At 44.7% G+C, this 13,704-nt stretch overlaps 1 protein-coding gene across 1 annotated transcript in view; it reads right to left on the bottom strand.

Moving 5' to 3' along the window:
* The window catches only part of LOC111238716 (partitioning defective 3 homolog B-like), a 146,698-nt gene that overhangs the window by 94,626 nt on the left and 38,368 nt on the right, over nt 1–13,704 (bottom strand). The window contains exons 5-8 of the mRNA XM_022768370.1: nt 9,824–9,906; nt 5,482–5,568; nt 5,171–5,296; nt 3,416–3,882 (exon numbers count right to left, since the gene is read on the bottom strand). Coding sequence (XP_022624091.1) covers nt 3,416–3,882; nt 5,171–5,296; nt 5,482–5,568; nt 9,824–9,906 — 763 coding nt within the window. The remainder of the gene's footprint in view (nt 1–3,415; nt 3,883–5,170; nt 5,297–5,481; nt 5,569–9,823; nt 9,907–13,704) is intronic.

Raw genomic sequence — 13,704 nt, 5'->3', positions numbered from 1 at the left:
GGGGCATAATTCGAAACCATTACTGTCTGGTAAAACTACAGAGACCGCTTACACACTTCACTCACTCCGTTTCCGCAGAACATTCTCTTCCATTGACTTTGTTACCATTACTAAAACCAACCCCGAGTTCGATTCGCGAACCTGTTATCTCTCACCACATCTGCTCTCACAAAAGAGTGTGTGTGTGTAGTGTGTGTGTACTCTCTCTCTGGTTCACTATATCTTTTCCCTCCCCGTCTCCCCTGTCCTTCTCCGCTCTATACATTTTTCTGCATCCTCCGCGAAGAGCGTTCCATTTAACTGCATCCCACTAGTGTTGGACTGTGCTGTGTGAATTTTGTGCTGATAGTGTGCTATTAAGGCTGGCAACTAGGAATTTGCTGTAAGGTCTCCCTCCCATCTGATAGGACCACTGTGTCGCCAAAGCCAGCTGGAAGAGTCAGTCTGTGGTTGATCCAAATTGAAATACAGCTCCATTAACGGTTACAACAAGGCCTCATTCAGTCTCCTCATTCATCTGCTTTCCAATTGTCTGTGTTCTCCTTCTGCTGTTTCTGCTTTGACTGTTCCTGGGCTTTTTCTTTTTTTTGCTGTTTCATAGTGTTCCACAAATTAGATGGCTGTGAGTAGAGTGGGTTTCACAGTTGCTTTATATCACATAATCACAGGACATTAAAATGTGGAATATTTCCTCACTCTTTCTTTTCTTCTTTCCAGAGTCACAGGAAGTGTTCCGCCAGGCCATGACCTCCTCCGCAGTCTGTCTGGAGTCCTCCCCGTGGCCCAACAAAGCTGCGCGCTAACGAGAAGAGGCCTGATAGGTTCGACCTTTTCACCGCGACGTCAAAGAATGCCTCCGCAAAAGCAAATATCGCGATGGTTGTCCGTGCAAAAGCCGACTCACAACCGGAACCCAGGCATTGATCCAAACTGAACACAACTGGAAGTGAGGCGACCAGACACGCTTGCCAAGAGCGCCAGGCAGCTCGCCAGTAAACACATCCATCAGTGGAGATCCAATCTGGGCATTAGGCTTCCTTCGAGAAAGAGTCTCTGTCACCCGCACCTTCCAGCGCAGAGGCAGGCAAGTCCTCCCGATCGCAGCCAGGACGGCCCCTGCGCCAGTAGGAGCCCTGCTCTGCCCCGGCCTGGCTCAAGCCTGAACCAGCAAGAAGGGCGGCAAAGCGGATATAAGATTGACGCTGAAGAAAGGTAATGTGCAGGCTGCCATTCAAAAAGTGGAAGAATGAAATTGAGTTTCTAAATACAACACAGCCATAATCTTTTACGTTACATTCTGTTCTCCTTTCTCCACTTCTCTCGACTGGCTTAAGGGAATGTTGTCGAGAAGCAGAATAAATCCACATTGGTCTTTTTGAGGCACGTCCATGCTTATTTTATAGTTTTTATCTCCAGGCTTGTTTTTCTGATGTAATTGGATGGCCCTGCGGTGTTGTATTGGCCCCCACCGCACAAATGATTGAATTATCAAACTCAGAACTTCTCAATTCAGACTCTCATAAAAAGCTCTGCACCACTGAAAGCAAAATTAGTGTAGTGCCGTGTTGAAAATAACCTTCACATGTGAAGATAATTTTCATTTTTTATCATTGGTGGGATGACCGTACACACCGGTTTGGTTGTTTGCTTTTTAGACTTTAACCCTGCAGAATTACAGTCCGGACTTTCCCCGCCGCCCATTATGCTCTTATCGCCTGCTAAAACACATGATTGTTGGAGCGGCTCGACTGTGTCGATGCACAGGGAATAGGTTCTTAGGAACTGGTGAACGGCTCTGTCTACTAGCAACTTGTAGCTTATTACAGGGGATTGAAAAGATAGCTGTAAATGCGTTACAGTGCACAACACCTACAATGCAATGCTACAAGGTGCCCAGAGGAAGGCGAGAAGAACCCAGATGAAAAGGAATAGAAAGAAAGTTGGACCCACACTCTGCCAGCTTCCAGCTCAAAAGCTCCATTCCAGCTGTTTGTATTTGTTAGTTTGTCTTTCTTTGTCCCAGCACGAGTCTTTTTCATCCCTCCAGTTTTAACTTCTCCTTTCCCCTCGTGTCCTTCTTTTGTTTGATTTTTTTTTTTTTGTCCCCCCGTGTTTCCCTCTATCCCTATTGCACAAGCTGATGCAAGATGGCAGAGCGGAGGAATATTATGGAGTTTTCTAAACATCGCTTCTCGCCTTTGGCAACAAGCTCTTTGCTCCACCGTGATTGACAGGCGCGTGAGGAGTTTTTTAGTGGCGTAATGTAGGGCAGGCAGAGGCTTAGCTTGGAGACCAAGTAGCATCGCTCACGGCGCGCTTTAGTATGCCACGGCCGGCTTTGCTCCCGCCCCCCCCCCCCCCCCGGGGGGGGGGAGCAAAGCCGGCGTGGCATACTAAAGGCGGTGAGCGATGCTATCTGGTCTCCAAGCTAAGCCTCTGCCTGCCCTACATTAGCGCACCTAAACCTCACCGCCTGTCAATCACGGTGAGAAAGAGCCTGTTGCCAAGGGAGAAGGTGTTAGAAACCCCATAATATCCTCCGCTCTGATCTTGCATCAGGTGAAAGGGATAGAGGGAAACACGGGGGGGAAAAAAAAAAAAAATCAAACAAAAGAAGGACAGAGGGGAAAGGAGAAGAAAACTGGAGGGATGAAAACGTGCTGGGAAAAGAAAGAAACTAACAATAAAACAGCTGAATGGAGCTTTGAGCTGGAGCTGGAGAGTGTGGAGTCCAATTTCTTCTATCCTTTCATCTGGGTTTCTTCTCGCCTTCCTCTGGGCACCTGTAGCATGCATGTGTAGGTGTGTGCAATGTAACGCATTTACAGCTATCCTTTCAATGCCCTGTAATACTACAAGTTGCTAGTACAGAGCCCGTTCACAGTCCTAAGAACCTATTCCCGTGCCATCGACACATCGGCGCTCCAACAATCATGTGTTTTAGAGGGATAAGAGATAAGGCGGCGGGGAAGTCGGACTGATTCTCAGGGTTAAAGTCTAAAAGCAAAACAACCAGACGGTGTGTACGGTCATCCCACAAGATAAAAAATGAAAATATCTTCACAGTGGAAGGTTATTTTCAACACGGACTACTATTGCTTTCAGTGGTGCAGAGCTTTTTATGAGAGTCTGAATGAGAAGTCTGAGTTTGATAAATCAATCATTTGTGGTGGAGGGCAATACAACACCCAGGGCATCCAATTACATCAGAAAAACAAGCCTGGAGATAAAAACTATAAATAAGCATGGACGTGCTCAAAAAGACCATGTGGATTATCTTGCTTCTCGACAACAGTTCCCTTAAGAGTGAGAGGAAGTGGAGAAAGGAGAACAGAATGTAACGTAAAGATTATGGCTGTGTTGTAATTTAGAAACTCAAGTCATTCTCCACTTTTGAAGGCAGCTGCACATTTACCTTTCTTCAGGTCAATCTTTATCCGCTTGCCGCCCTTCTTGCTGGTCAGGTTGGCCAGGCCGGGCAGAGCAGGGCTCCTACTGGCCAGGGGGCTCTGGCTGCGAGTCGGGGAGGAGCTTGCTCCTCTGGCTGGAGGTGCGGGAGAGACTCTTTCCAAGGAGCCATGCCCAGATTGGATCTCCACTGATGGTGTGTTTACTGCAGCTGGCTCTGGGGTCTTGGCACGCGTGTCTGGTCGCCTCACTTCCAGTTTGGTGTTCAGTTTGGGATCTGGCCTGGGTTCCGGTTGGGAGTCGGCTTTGGCACGGACAACCATCGGACTCTTTGCTTTTGCGGAGGATTCTTTGCCGTCGCCGGTGAAAAGGTGACCTATCAGGCTCTTCTCGTAGCGCAGCTTGTTGGCCACGGGGAGGACCTCCAGACAGACTGCGGAGGAGGTCATGGCCTGGCGGAACACTTCCTGTGACCTGGAAGAAGAAAAGAAAGAGGGAGGAAATATTCACATTTATGTCCCTGGATATGTGATATAAAAGCAACTGGAAACCCACTCTAAACCTCACAGCCAATCTAATTTGTGGAACACTATGAAACAGCAAAAAAAAGAAAAAGCCCAGGAAAGTCAAGCAGAACACAGAAGGAGAACACAGACAATTGGAAAGCAGAGAATGAGGAGACTGAATGAGGCTTGTGTCGTTAATGGAGCTGTATTTCAATTTGGATCAACCACAGACTGACTCTTCCAGCTGGTTTGGGACACAGTGGTCCCTATCAGATGGAGGAGACCTTACAGCAAATTCCTATTGCAGCTTTAATAGACCACTATCAGCACAACATTCACACAGCACAGTCAACACAGTGGGATGCAGTTAAATGGACCTCTTCGGCGAGGATGCAGAAAATAAAGGGAGAGGACAGGGACGGGAGGAAAAATTAGGACCAGAGAGAGAGTTACACACACACTACACACACACACTCTTTTGTGAGAGCAGATGTGGTGGAGAGATAGAGACGGGCAGAGAATGAGGTGGATTTGTGTTTGGCTGATAGAGGAGACAAAGTGAGTGAAAGGTGAGGTGTCTCTCTACAGTGGTGGTGAGTGAGTGGAGGCAGAGACACGCACACACACACACACACACACACACACACACGCACACACACAAACACACACACACATAAAGAGCAAAGATTTTATTTTCTTGCTTTGGGCTCTTTTGTTTTAGTTCCTTATCACATCAGTGACATATAAAGAGATACAGAAACTAATTTCCAGGGTTGTGTTCATTTCCACTTATTATTCATCTTATACAATTTCTACTGACTATTTTTTTTCAGAGCTTTCCAAGCACACGGCAGACAGATGGACAGTAGATTAATTCAGAAAGAGAATGAACAAACACCAGAAAGACACAACGTCAGATGTTTGTGAACATCACACCAATATCTGGAGAAAGACTGAAGATGTTCACAAGGGAGGATATTCTAATTGGATCCCAAAAAACATCCTATTAAAAAGATCTCACTTGAATCCTTGTGTTTTCGTTGTTATGACTTCGGCATTTGTTGAAAGCTAAATACTGTAGACTCAGTAAGGGATTCAGATTTAATCAGCAGATTCAATTCTGGCTTCAGATTTGATAAAATGCTATTTAAGTCTAGCCCTGTTTGTGTCTGATCCAATATTTGCATTTCCTTGCTTTGACACAGACACAGACATAAACATACAGCCTCCAGCTCATCCACGCTCTGCACACTTACTGTGTGAAGGTCTTGTCCTGGAGTGGTGTGTCGTTGATTTGGACGATACACTCGTCCTCTTGGAAGATGTTCTCTCTCTTGGAGCGGCTGTTTTCCTCGATGCCTTTAATATGAAGGCCCAGGGTCCTTGAAACACACACAACACAGTGTTGAGAACATACGAGTTCATGGAGGTAAACACGTGTATGATGACATGCCAGCACTTGAATTTTTAATGCATTTCCATGAGTCAACATTGCCATCTGTCTTTCCTTATGAATGCCTGATTGATTACAAGTGGATGTAGCTGTATGCTACGTATGTGTGGTTACCGTCCACTGAGCGAGGAGCAGTACGGGACCACATGGATACCCAGGGGGCCCCGGTCACCTAGAAACTCCACTGTCCTCGTCAGGGTGCTGTCAACAACAACAAAAACACTCACTGTCAAATAAACACACATAGACGTCGTTAAAAGATACAGAAAATTAGGATAAAATACATGATACACTCATATACACACGCACACACACTCCCTTTCCATGTGCAAGCTCTTCAACATCCATTTGCATTTTCCTCCGGGCTACATAGATAGGGATACAAATTAGCTTACAGGTACCTGCCAAATACCAGAACAATGCATGTGTGTGTGTGTGTGTGTGTGTGAGGTTGGGACACAGGTGCACAGCTACTTCAACCTTTATCTACCTGCCTCTCAACTACCCAATCTAGCCGGTTGAAAAAAAAAGAAAAAGAAGAAGAAAAACAGGAGATAAAAGAGAAAGACAGATAGAGGGGCAGATAGAGATGAAACAGAATGAGCTTCTCTAATAATCTCTGCAGAGGCTTGAACTGTGGCTTTTAACAGCAGATAAACAAGGACAGTACCACTGAAGATAAACAGGAAGAGGGCTGCTTTTGATACTGGATGGCTAACAGAGGGGACCTGCATGATTGGGGAATAGAAGAAGAAGATCACAGGAAGCAACAATCCCTGACTGTATGTTTAGTTTTTCTAATACACACACACGCATCACTCCTATCATCAATCAAGCAGTATTGCACTAGTGTGTGTAAGTTTAAGCTTTGCAGTTTCAAATGAGGTTTTGCACTTTTTGCCACTTAGCTACATAGCTAGAATTAATGAAGGTTTTAATGAAAGACTTTATGCATGCAGGTATTTAGCTAAATGCTAATGACTGTATTTTTGATAGAGAGATGAATTGTAGGGTTGCTAATTCAAACAGAATTGATGTGTAAATTCTTTCTAGACAAATGTCTCTGTCAACTTAATGTAATGAGCAGCTCCACTTATTCAAAGAAAAATCTGCCACCCTCAAAAGTTTTTCCTAAATCAATCGCTTGGAGAAACTTCCAAAAAAGGCGAAATTGTGACTTTCACAAAAATTTTGCTTTTGTCCAGAGCCACTTACAATCAATGCATTCAACCTCCAATAAAAACAAGAACTAAATATAATCAAAAATGTGAACAAACATCCACGAGTAAGTGTTTTCGTGAGATCTCAGCCTGCAGCAGAAGATGTGCAGTGGCCCAGCTGCCCTGACTTCAGTTGGGAGTTAATGCAGAGAGTATAGCCTTGACTGATGTAAAGGACCCCTGGGCCCTTGGAGTCACGTGGCTAAAATGGTGCAGATGCAGAGGTGTGTCGGGTGTGAGCATGGTTAAGACTGGAGCAGGGTGTGAGCTGCAACAGGCAGCCCGGGTGGTGAACAGAGAGGTGGTGCAGGTAAAGTGAACCCCAGGCCGGCAGCAGCATCCTGGACTAGCTGCTACAAAGATGGCAGACGCAAGTGCACGTGAGAACATAATGAATAATGGTTCACGAAGAGCAATCACACATGGAGACCAAGAACAAAAAGGGTTGTTTTTTTTTCTCCAGAGCTTTCCTGTAAAGTTTTTATAAAGTAACAGAAAAAAGGAGTGATGAGGCGTCTGTGTGAGTTAAAACAAAAAAAAAAAAAGCAAACATGTCTGAGAACAAAAGCAGTGAAGTTCAAGGTTTATGTGCTTCCTACACAATCCCAAGAACTAGGTGGGATCATTATAACACACTCTTCTGTCACTGTCACCCTGCTCTCGTTAACCTCTGCCAGGGTCACACACGTACTGTACACACAAATCCACACACACACATACACACACACATCCAATTTGCATTCTTATTGCTACATCTATTGCATGCTCACAAACACCATCAGTCACATTCCTCTAAATTGAATTCACAGATACACACATGCATCAAATTTACATCTATTAGGGAACACAGTTACATCTAAATTACACGTGCACAACCCGTGAATTGCACAAACACACGCACAATCACACACACTCAGTGATGGTAAACAATAAAGCTGGGGCAGGATACACACTCACACACACACAAAGATAGTCCTGAATGATGTATATGTATTCACACAGGATGTGTGGTATAAACAAACACACACACACACACACACACAGTTTCAGCCCATTTACATTCATATAAAAAACAAACGGCGGCACAAACAAGCTCATCAGGGGCAACCATAGCTTGTTAGCGCCGCACGCTAATATGCAGAATAGCTCCGCTCACCCATTTTAGTATCCCACTGACACAAACACAAACAAACAGTCATTCCACTGGGGGGAGAGAGAGAGAGAGAGAGAGAGAGAGAGAGAGAGAGAGAGAGAGAGGGAGAGAGAGAGAGGCGAGGGACGGCGGGACGGATGAAAAGAGCAACGAGGAGTGAGACAGATGGAGCTCCCACTCTTGGTTGACTTCCTCTACATCAACGGAGGCCGAGTGCCTAACAAACTCGCGGCCGGGACTCGCTGAAATTGTGCCCTCGCTCGCTCACCGTGGCTTCTTCAACTGCCAACCATCTGTTACCATGGCAAACTATCTGTGAGAGCCGTGCCTCCATTGTATCACAGTGCTGTCAAGACACCACTGTACTGTAAAATGCTGAAAAATCACCATCTGTCATTCCAGCCAAGTCTCTTCCTGAGCACCCGTGATTCTCTCTGGAGTTATTTTTAAAAAGGAAAAAAATTCCTAAGCGGGAAATCAGTTGGCTGCTGAGAAAATTATCTGTACTCTTGTCACGGGCTTTCTGGACGAGACAGGTGAAGGGCCTTGATGGAGGGGTTAACTGTTGCCATGGTTACTGCATGACTGACAGCCTGGAGAAATGAAGATAAAACTCCCACCCTGACAGAGGTTTGCGAGTGACGTTCCCAAAAACAAAAGGTGGAGGTTGCCATGGTGAGACGCCTGTGCACGCCCACATACAGTACGCTCACTTGCCTGTACACACACGCACACACACACACACACACACACACACACACACACACACACACACACACACACACACACATACACACACACACACATACACACACACACATACACAACAAGTGAGTCTAGCTTTAACAGGTCAGCCAGCTGTGCTGCTGGAGTGATTGATTTCTATTTGATGCTGCTGATACACAAAGAAGAACTGGGGTTTTATTTTTATATCATTTGTACAAAACTCTTTACTATAGTTCAAGTGATTAGTCCAGTGATTGACAGAAAACTAAATGATTTTGTGACTGATGAATTATTTAAGTCCCAGACCTAAAATGTCATCCATTTATATGCCTCTCAAAGAGTCGCATCGGTTTCAAATACAGGTGTACTGCACCTGTCCTTTTCAGGAAAACCAGGGTTATTATTGATTATTATGTAATGTGTAAAATGTAGCATGTAGGATCACCAGTCAGATACAAAATGCAGTTATCAGAATTGTCAACACGTCAGCTATGATTAGTAATTACTGAACTCTCATCCAGCTGAAGAGAGAAATCTGTGTGGCTTTTGGTGCCACTGACAGAAGCTATGAGCTTATAAAAGCGTAACCAATAAATCAAAGAAGAAAAAACTGGATAAAACACAACATCAAACCTTTACTCAAAGTTGCTATGCTCGTGAATTCTTTACAAGTTCTTCCCTCACTGAAGTGGAGCGGGACATAAACTAAATGTAATGTACAAGAGAGGAGGTTCAACCAATAGAACTAGTTCTACATAGACTGACAGTGAGATACACCGCGTCACACGTGAACCTCACTCAGTGGGACTGACAGAGGGTGAATAATAAAAAGAAGAATCTAGATATTAATAAATAATGAAAATCTTTTGGTGTAACTGAAGCTGTTTTAGTCTCTATGTCTAATGCACTTTGTATTGCTCCGTGTATAAAATCTGCCACACACTTAAATCGCCTCGGTGTCATAAGGCAACTTAAAAAATTACTATAATAAACACTCTTCCTCATGTTTAACCACTGAAGTGACAGGGTCGAAGCATTTCCCTCAACTCCTGTTCAAAACTCACCTCCGTTCCAGACCACACAGATAAGAGAGATATCTATCCCACCACAAAATGGGACACATAAACACACACACACACACACACTCTTACACACACCCATGCGACTGTTTAATCCAGTCAGTGTCAGGCTGTCAAACAAAGACTGGAGTGTTAATCCTAGTCTCCCTCAATGCATCATCCTAAGGAGCTATGATCTGTCTGCTGCTACAAGGACGTCAACAAATGCACACACACACACACACACACACACACACACACACACACACACACACACACACACACACACACACACTTACCCGAAGTTAACCGGGCTCATTTTGGCCGGGGGGTTGTCTGTGGTCAATCGGTCCAAAGCTCCTTTCAGTACATGGTTGATTTCCTGAAAAGAAAAAAGAAAATCAGTCAACATGTTGACAAATTAACACTTTCCTACCTTCACACACAGACACTAAACAAACAGTAGCCTGTCAGCGAATAGGAGGAGGCCTGCTGCCTATTAGCAAAACAATCTAACGCCACCATCAATCACCTTTGCAGACAGCGAAGAGAGAGAACGACCGCCGGGCGCTTCACCTCCTACCACGAGCCGCTGTCCTTCCTTCACTCTGTCTATGTATATTTCTATCTATCTACCTCTCCCTCCCCCTCCCTCCATCCCTGCCCTGTGTCAGGCAAGGCTCTATTTTTAAGTCGGCAAAATCAACAACTCCGGGGCAAACAAATAAAAAGGAAGAGGGAGAGAGAAATGTGGGAAGAAAGACGGACAACAACAGCGCCAAACTGTTGCGAGACGCTCAAACACAGTCGAGGGTTGGGAGAGAGAAATTGTCCCAAATCGCTAAAGACAAGAAGGGTGCAATTAGGTCCTTCTGCCTTGTCACTTTCATTGTGTCACCAGTACTAATGGCTAAAAAGCTCCCGCCCACCAGCTTGCTCCTTAGCAACCCCCCCCCCCGCCTTCCCCCTTACCACCCCCCCCCCCCCCATCACCACACCCAACTCCCCCGGTGGACCCTCTGTCACACACACAGAGTAAATATATGCTTTATAACACACACACACACACAGAGACACACACCATGCATACATTTCCTGAAAACATTACCTCCACACATAGACTGTGTGGAGCTGCAAACATAAAAATGTGTATTTTTAAACACACACACGCACGCACCCACGCACCCACACACACACACACACACACACACACACACACACACACGTATGTATGCTGCCTGCACAAATGGTGACCCACTTATCTGGGCAGTGTGAGATTACCCCACAATAGAGCGCATGTGTGTGCGGGGGCAGAAAGATGAGCTGGAGGCTCCATTGTTGCTGTGCATCTTCCCGCAACGCCATTAACCAACACACATGCAACACACAGGCTTCTCCTCCTACAGCACATACACACATCCTCATCACAGGGTAAGGCACTGACACAGCCTTTGGGAACAGAAGGCTGTAGAAGAAGCGCAGGTGAACACATGTATACATGCATCAAAAACACACTTGCACTTGTGGTACATCCAGTTTTACAGGGATACCTTGAAACTGAACTGCAGTAATACACAGGTGTGTGGTACAATGACAGAAAAAAACCCTGTATATCTGCATCAACACAATAATAGCACATGTAAGATATGGCATGTGGGGATATACACATATATACACATACATGCACACACACACACACAAACCTGCCTCAGCTTGATGCTTTAAAATTAAGGGATCACGCCATAATGCCCAGTGTGAATCTAATCCCTGATTGAGAGCACTCCTGTTCATGTACACATAAAAACAGCAGCTCTCCCCTGTGGAAGCCCTGCTGTGCTCAGCCAATCAGCTTGCCCCGCTCGCTGCTCGTATCTCAGCACACTAAGAAGGAACATTTGTACCATCCCGGTCCACCCCGGTATGTCACATTGCTGCCTGTGTGTCTGTAATGATCACATCCACCGGATCACATCTGTGGCATTATGTATAGATGTGTTATTACTGTGCACCTACATTTTTACTTTTATATCCATGAACATTACCGTTATTATGGATGTTTTCATTTACCCACTATTAGCAATGATACAGAGACCAGTGTGACTCACATTACTGCTACTGGCACTAATAGCACTACCTGTATGACAACTACCACTACTGCTGTTGCTATTAAAAGCCTAAGTAGAGCTATCAGTGTCTAGGGTTGTGTATCAAACCGTAAAGCCTGCTTGGCACTTACCAAAAATGTGTCCATAGCAATAAGAATCAAAAACTGGTACCAAAGGCAGGAGCCGAATGTCTGGTCAGATTTATAGGTTTGTTTATTTACTCTTTGATCAAATAATACCTGATTTAAATAAGAAAAATTAAAATTTCAAGTTTATATCCAAACAACATTTCACAGTTGAGAATTTTAGCTTTTTAAAAATAGTATCGTATAAAAATGTGGTTAAATTCCTCTAAGTAAGGCCCTGAAACACATAGCACTGCACCATCCAACTGACACTCTCATTCTCATCTGTGCTTACACACCTCAACACTTCAACTCCTTTCAGCACTTTCACTTCAGCTGCCACTTCTTTAAGGGCTTCAACTTAAATGAAGTGTCAATACATTTCAAAAGCTCCCAAGAATCAAGATTTCAAATGTTTCGATTACAATGTGTTCGCTCGTGTGAATGCATCTAAACTATTGCCACAAGTCATCATTTGTGGTTGTTTGGTTTTATATAATCTCTTTTCTTCACTGAGCGATTTGAATGGTTTTGTGGCCTCGGGATAAATGCTCAAATAATTTGTGAAACCTGTCTAAAAACTCGTCTTAGCACAACTAACAGGTTGTCTGCTCTGTTATTGTGTCGCACACTGCCAGCCATGTTTTTGTGCTTTGGGTACTGTTTGTAGTCTGAGGTATGTGTGAGTGACAGGGCGGTGTGCAGGCATATGAGAGATGAGGTGTTTGTGCGTGTGAACATGTTACTGTGTGTGTGGTTGTTGTCAGATGGATGAGTAATGAGGTGTGTGTTTCTTTTGTGTATTTCCTCTGAGTGCTGTAGTCATCTGCAACACGTCAGGCAGTTGAGAAACGGTGTGACTGTGTGTGGGTGGGTGTGTGTGTGTGTGTGTGTATACACACACTGCAGGATCACAGCTTCAGTCTACAAGCCAGACCTACCTGACCCTCGTCATATCCATCACATCAACTGACTGCCACGCTCACACTTCCACACACGTGCTCTTAGGAAACACAATCTTACACACGCAAATGCACAATATCCAGCTGCTAGCATGGAAGACACACACTGCTGGATTGAGTTTAGCTGGTTAAGGTGTCACTTTTTATATCACGGCTGAAGGAAACATCAACACCGGGCAGAGTGTAACATATTTAAATCTGACTTTGTGCTGTGTTAACATGTATTGCATCACTGCGCCTTGAGGTGTTGAAAATCACCTAAAAATGTGGGACGCACAACGAGGGAGCGGGAGAGAAGGAGTGTGTATAAAAACATAATGAGGATTAGTAAAAGCAAAGTGATGAATATGAAGGGAGGAAGAGAAAAAGAATTCAGTGGCTAGCGCTGTTAGCGGGCAAAATTAAACGTCTCATTTATTAACTTCGAACATGGCAGGAAGTCCAAATCAATTAAAGGGCTGAGGCTGAGCACTGCTCAGCCGTTTGCCAATTTCATTAGCTCTTCTGATGAAGAGAGAAAGAAAGACTACGAGAGCTCTGTGCATAGACTACATGTGAATAAAAGACTGAGAGAAGTGGGCCAACCTTGGCCTTCACCATAACAGGCAGTAAAATCAATTAAAGGGGCAAGCCGCATATTTATCACTGTATCAGCCTTAATTACACTTTATCTAGCTTTCAATACCTCCTCCAAGACAAAAAGGGGCACAAGTGTGTGTGGTACTTGAGAGTGTTCAAGTGTGTCTTTGCATGAATGAGTGTGTGAGTGTGTGTGTAGGTTTACAGAGGAGCGGTACAGTGGATGAGTGAGGATGAAGTGATAGTGTATTGATCTATGGAAGTCCATCAGGCCTAAGACTCAATATGCCCAGGAGCTGTGACGGCCTCTTCGTCTTACACACACACACACACACACACACACACACACACACACACACACACACACACACACACACACACACACACACACACACACACACACACACAC

The sequence above is a fragment of the Seriola dumerili genome, unplaced genomic scaffold (genome assembly GCF_002260705.1).
Source record: "Seriola dumerili isolate Sdu_G_001 unplaced genomic scaffold, Sdu_1.0 BDQW01001556.1, whole genome shotgun sequence".
Lineage (NCBI taxonomy): Eukaryota > Metazoa > Chordata > Actinopteri > Carangiformes > Carangidae > Seriola > Seriola dumerili.
This window is presented reverse-complemented; position numbering and strand designations above follow the sequence as displayed.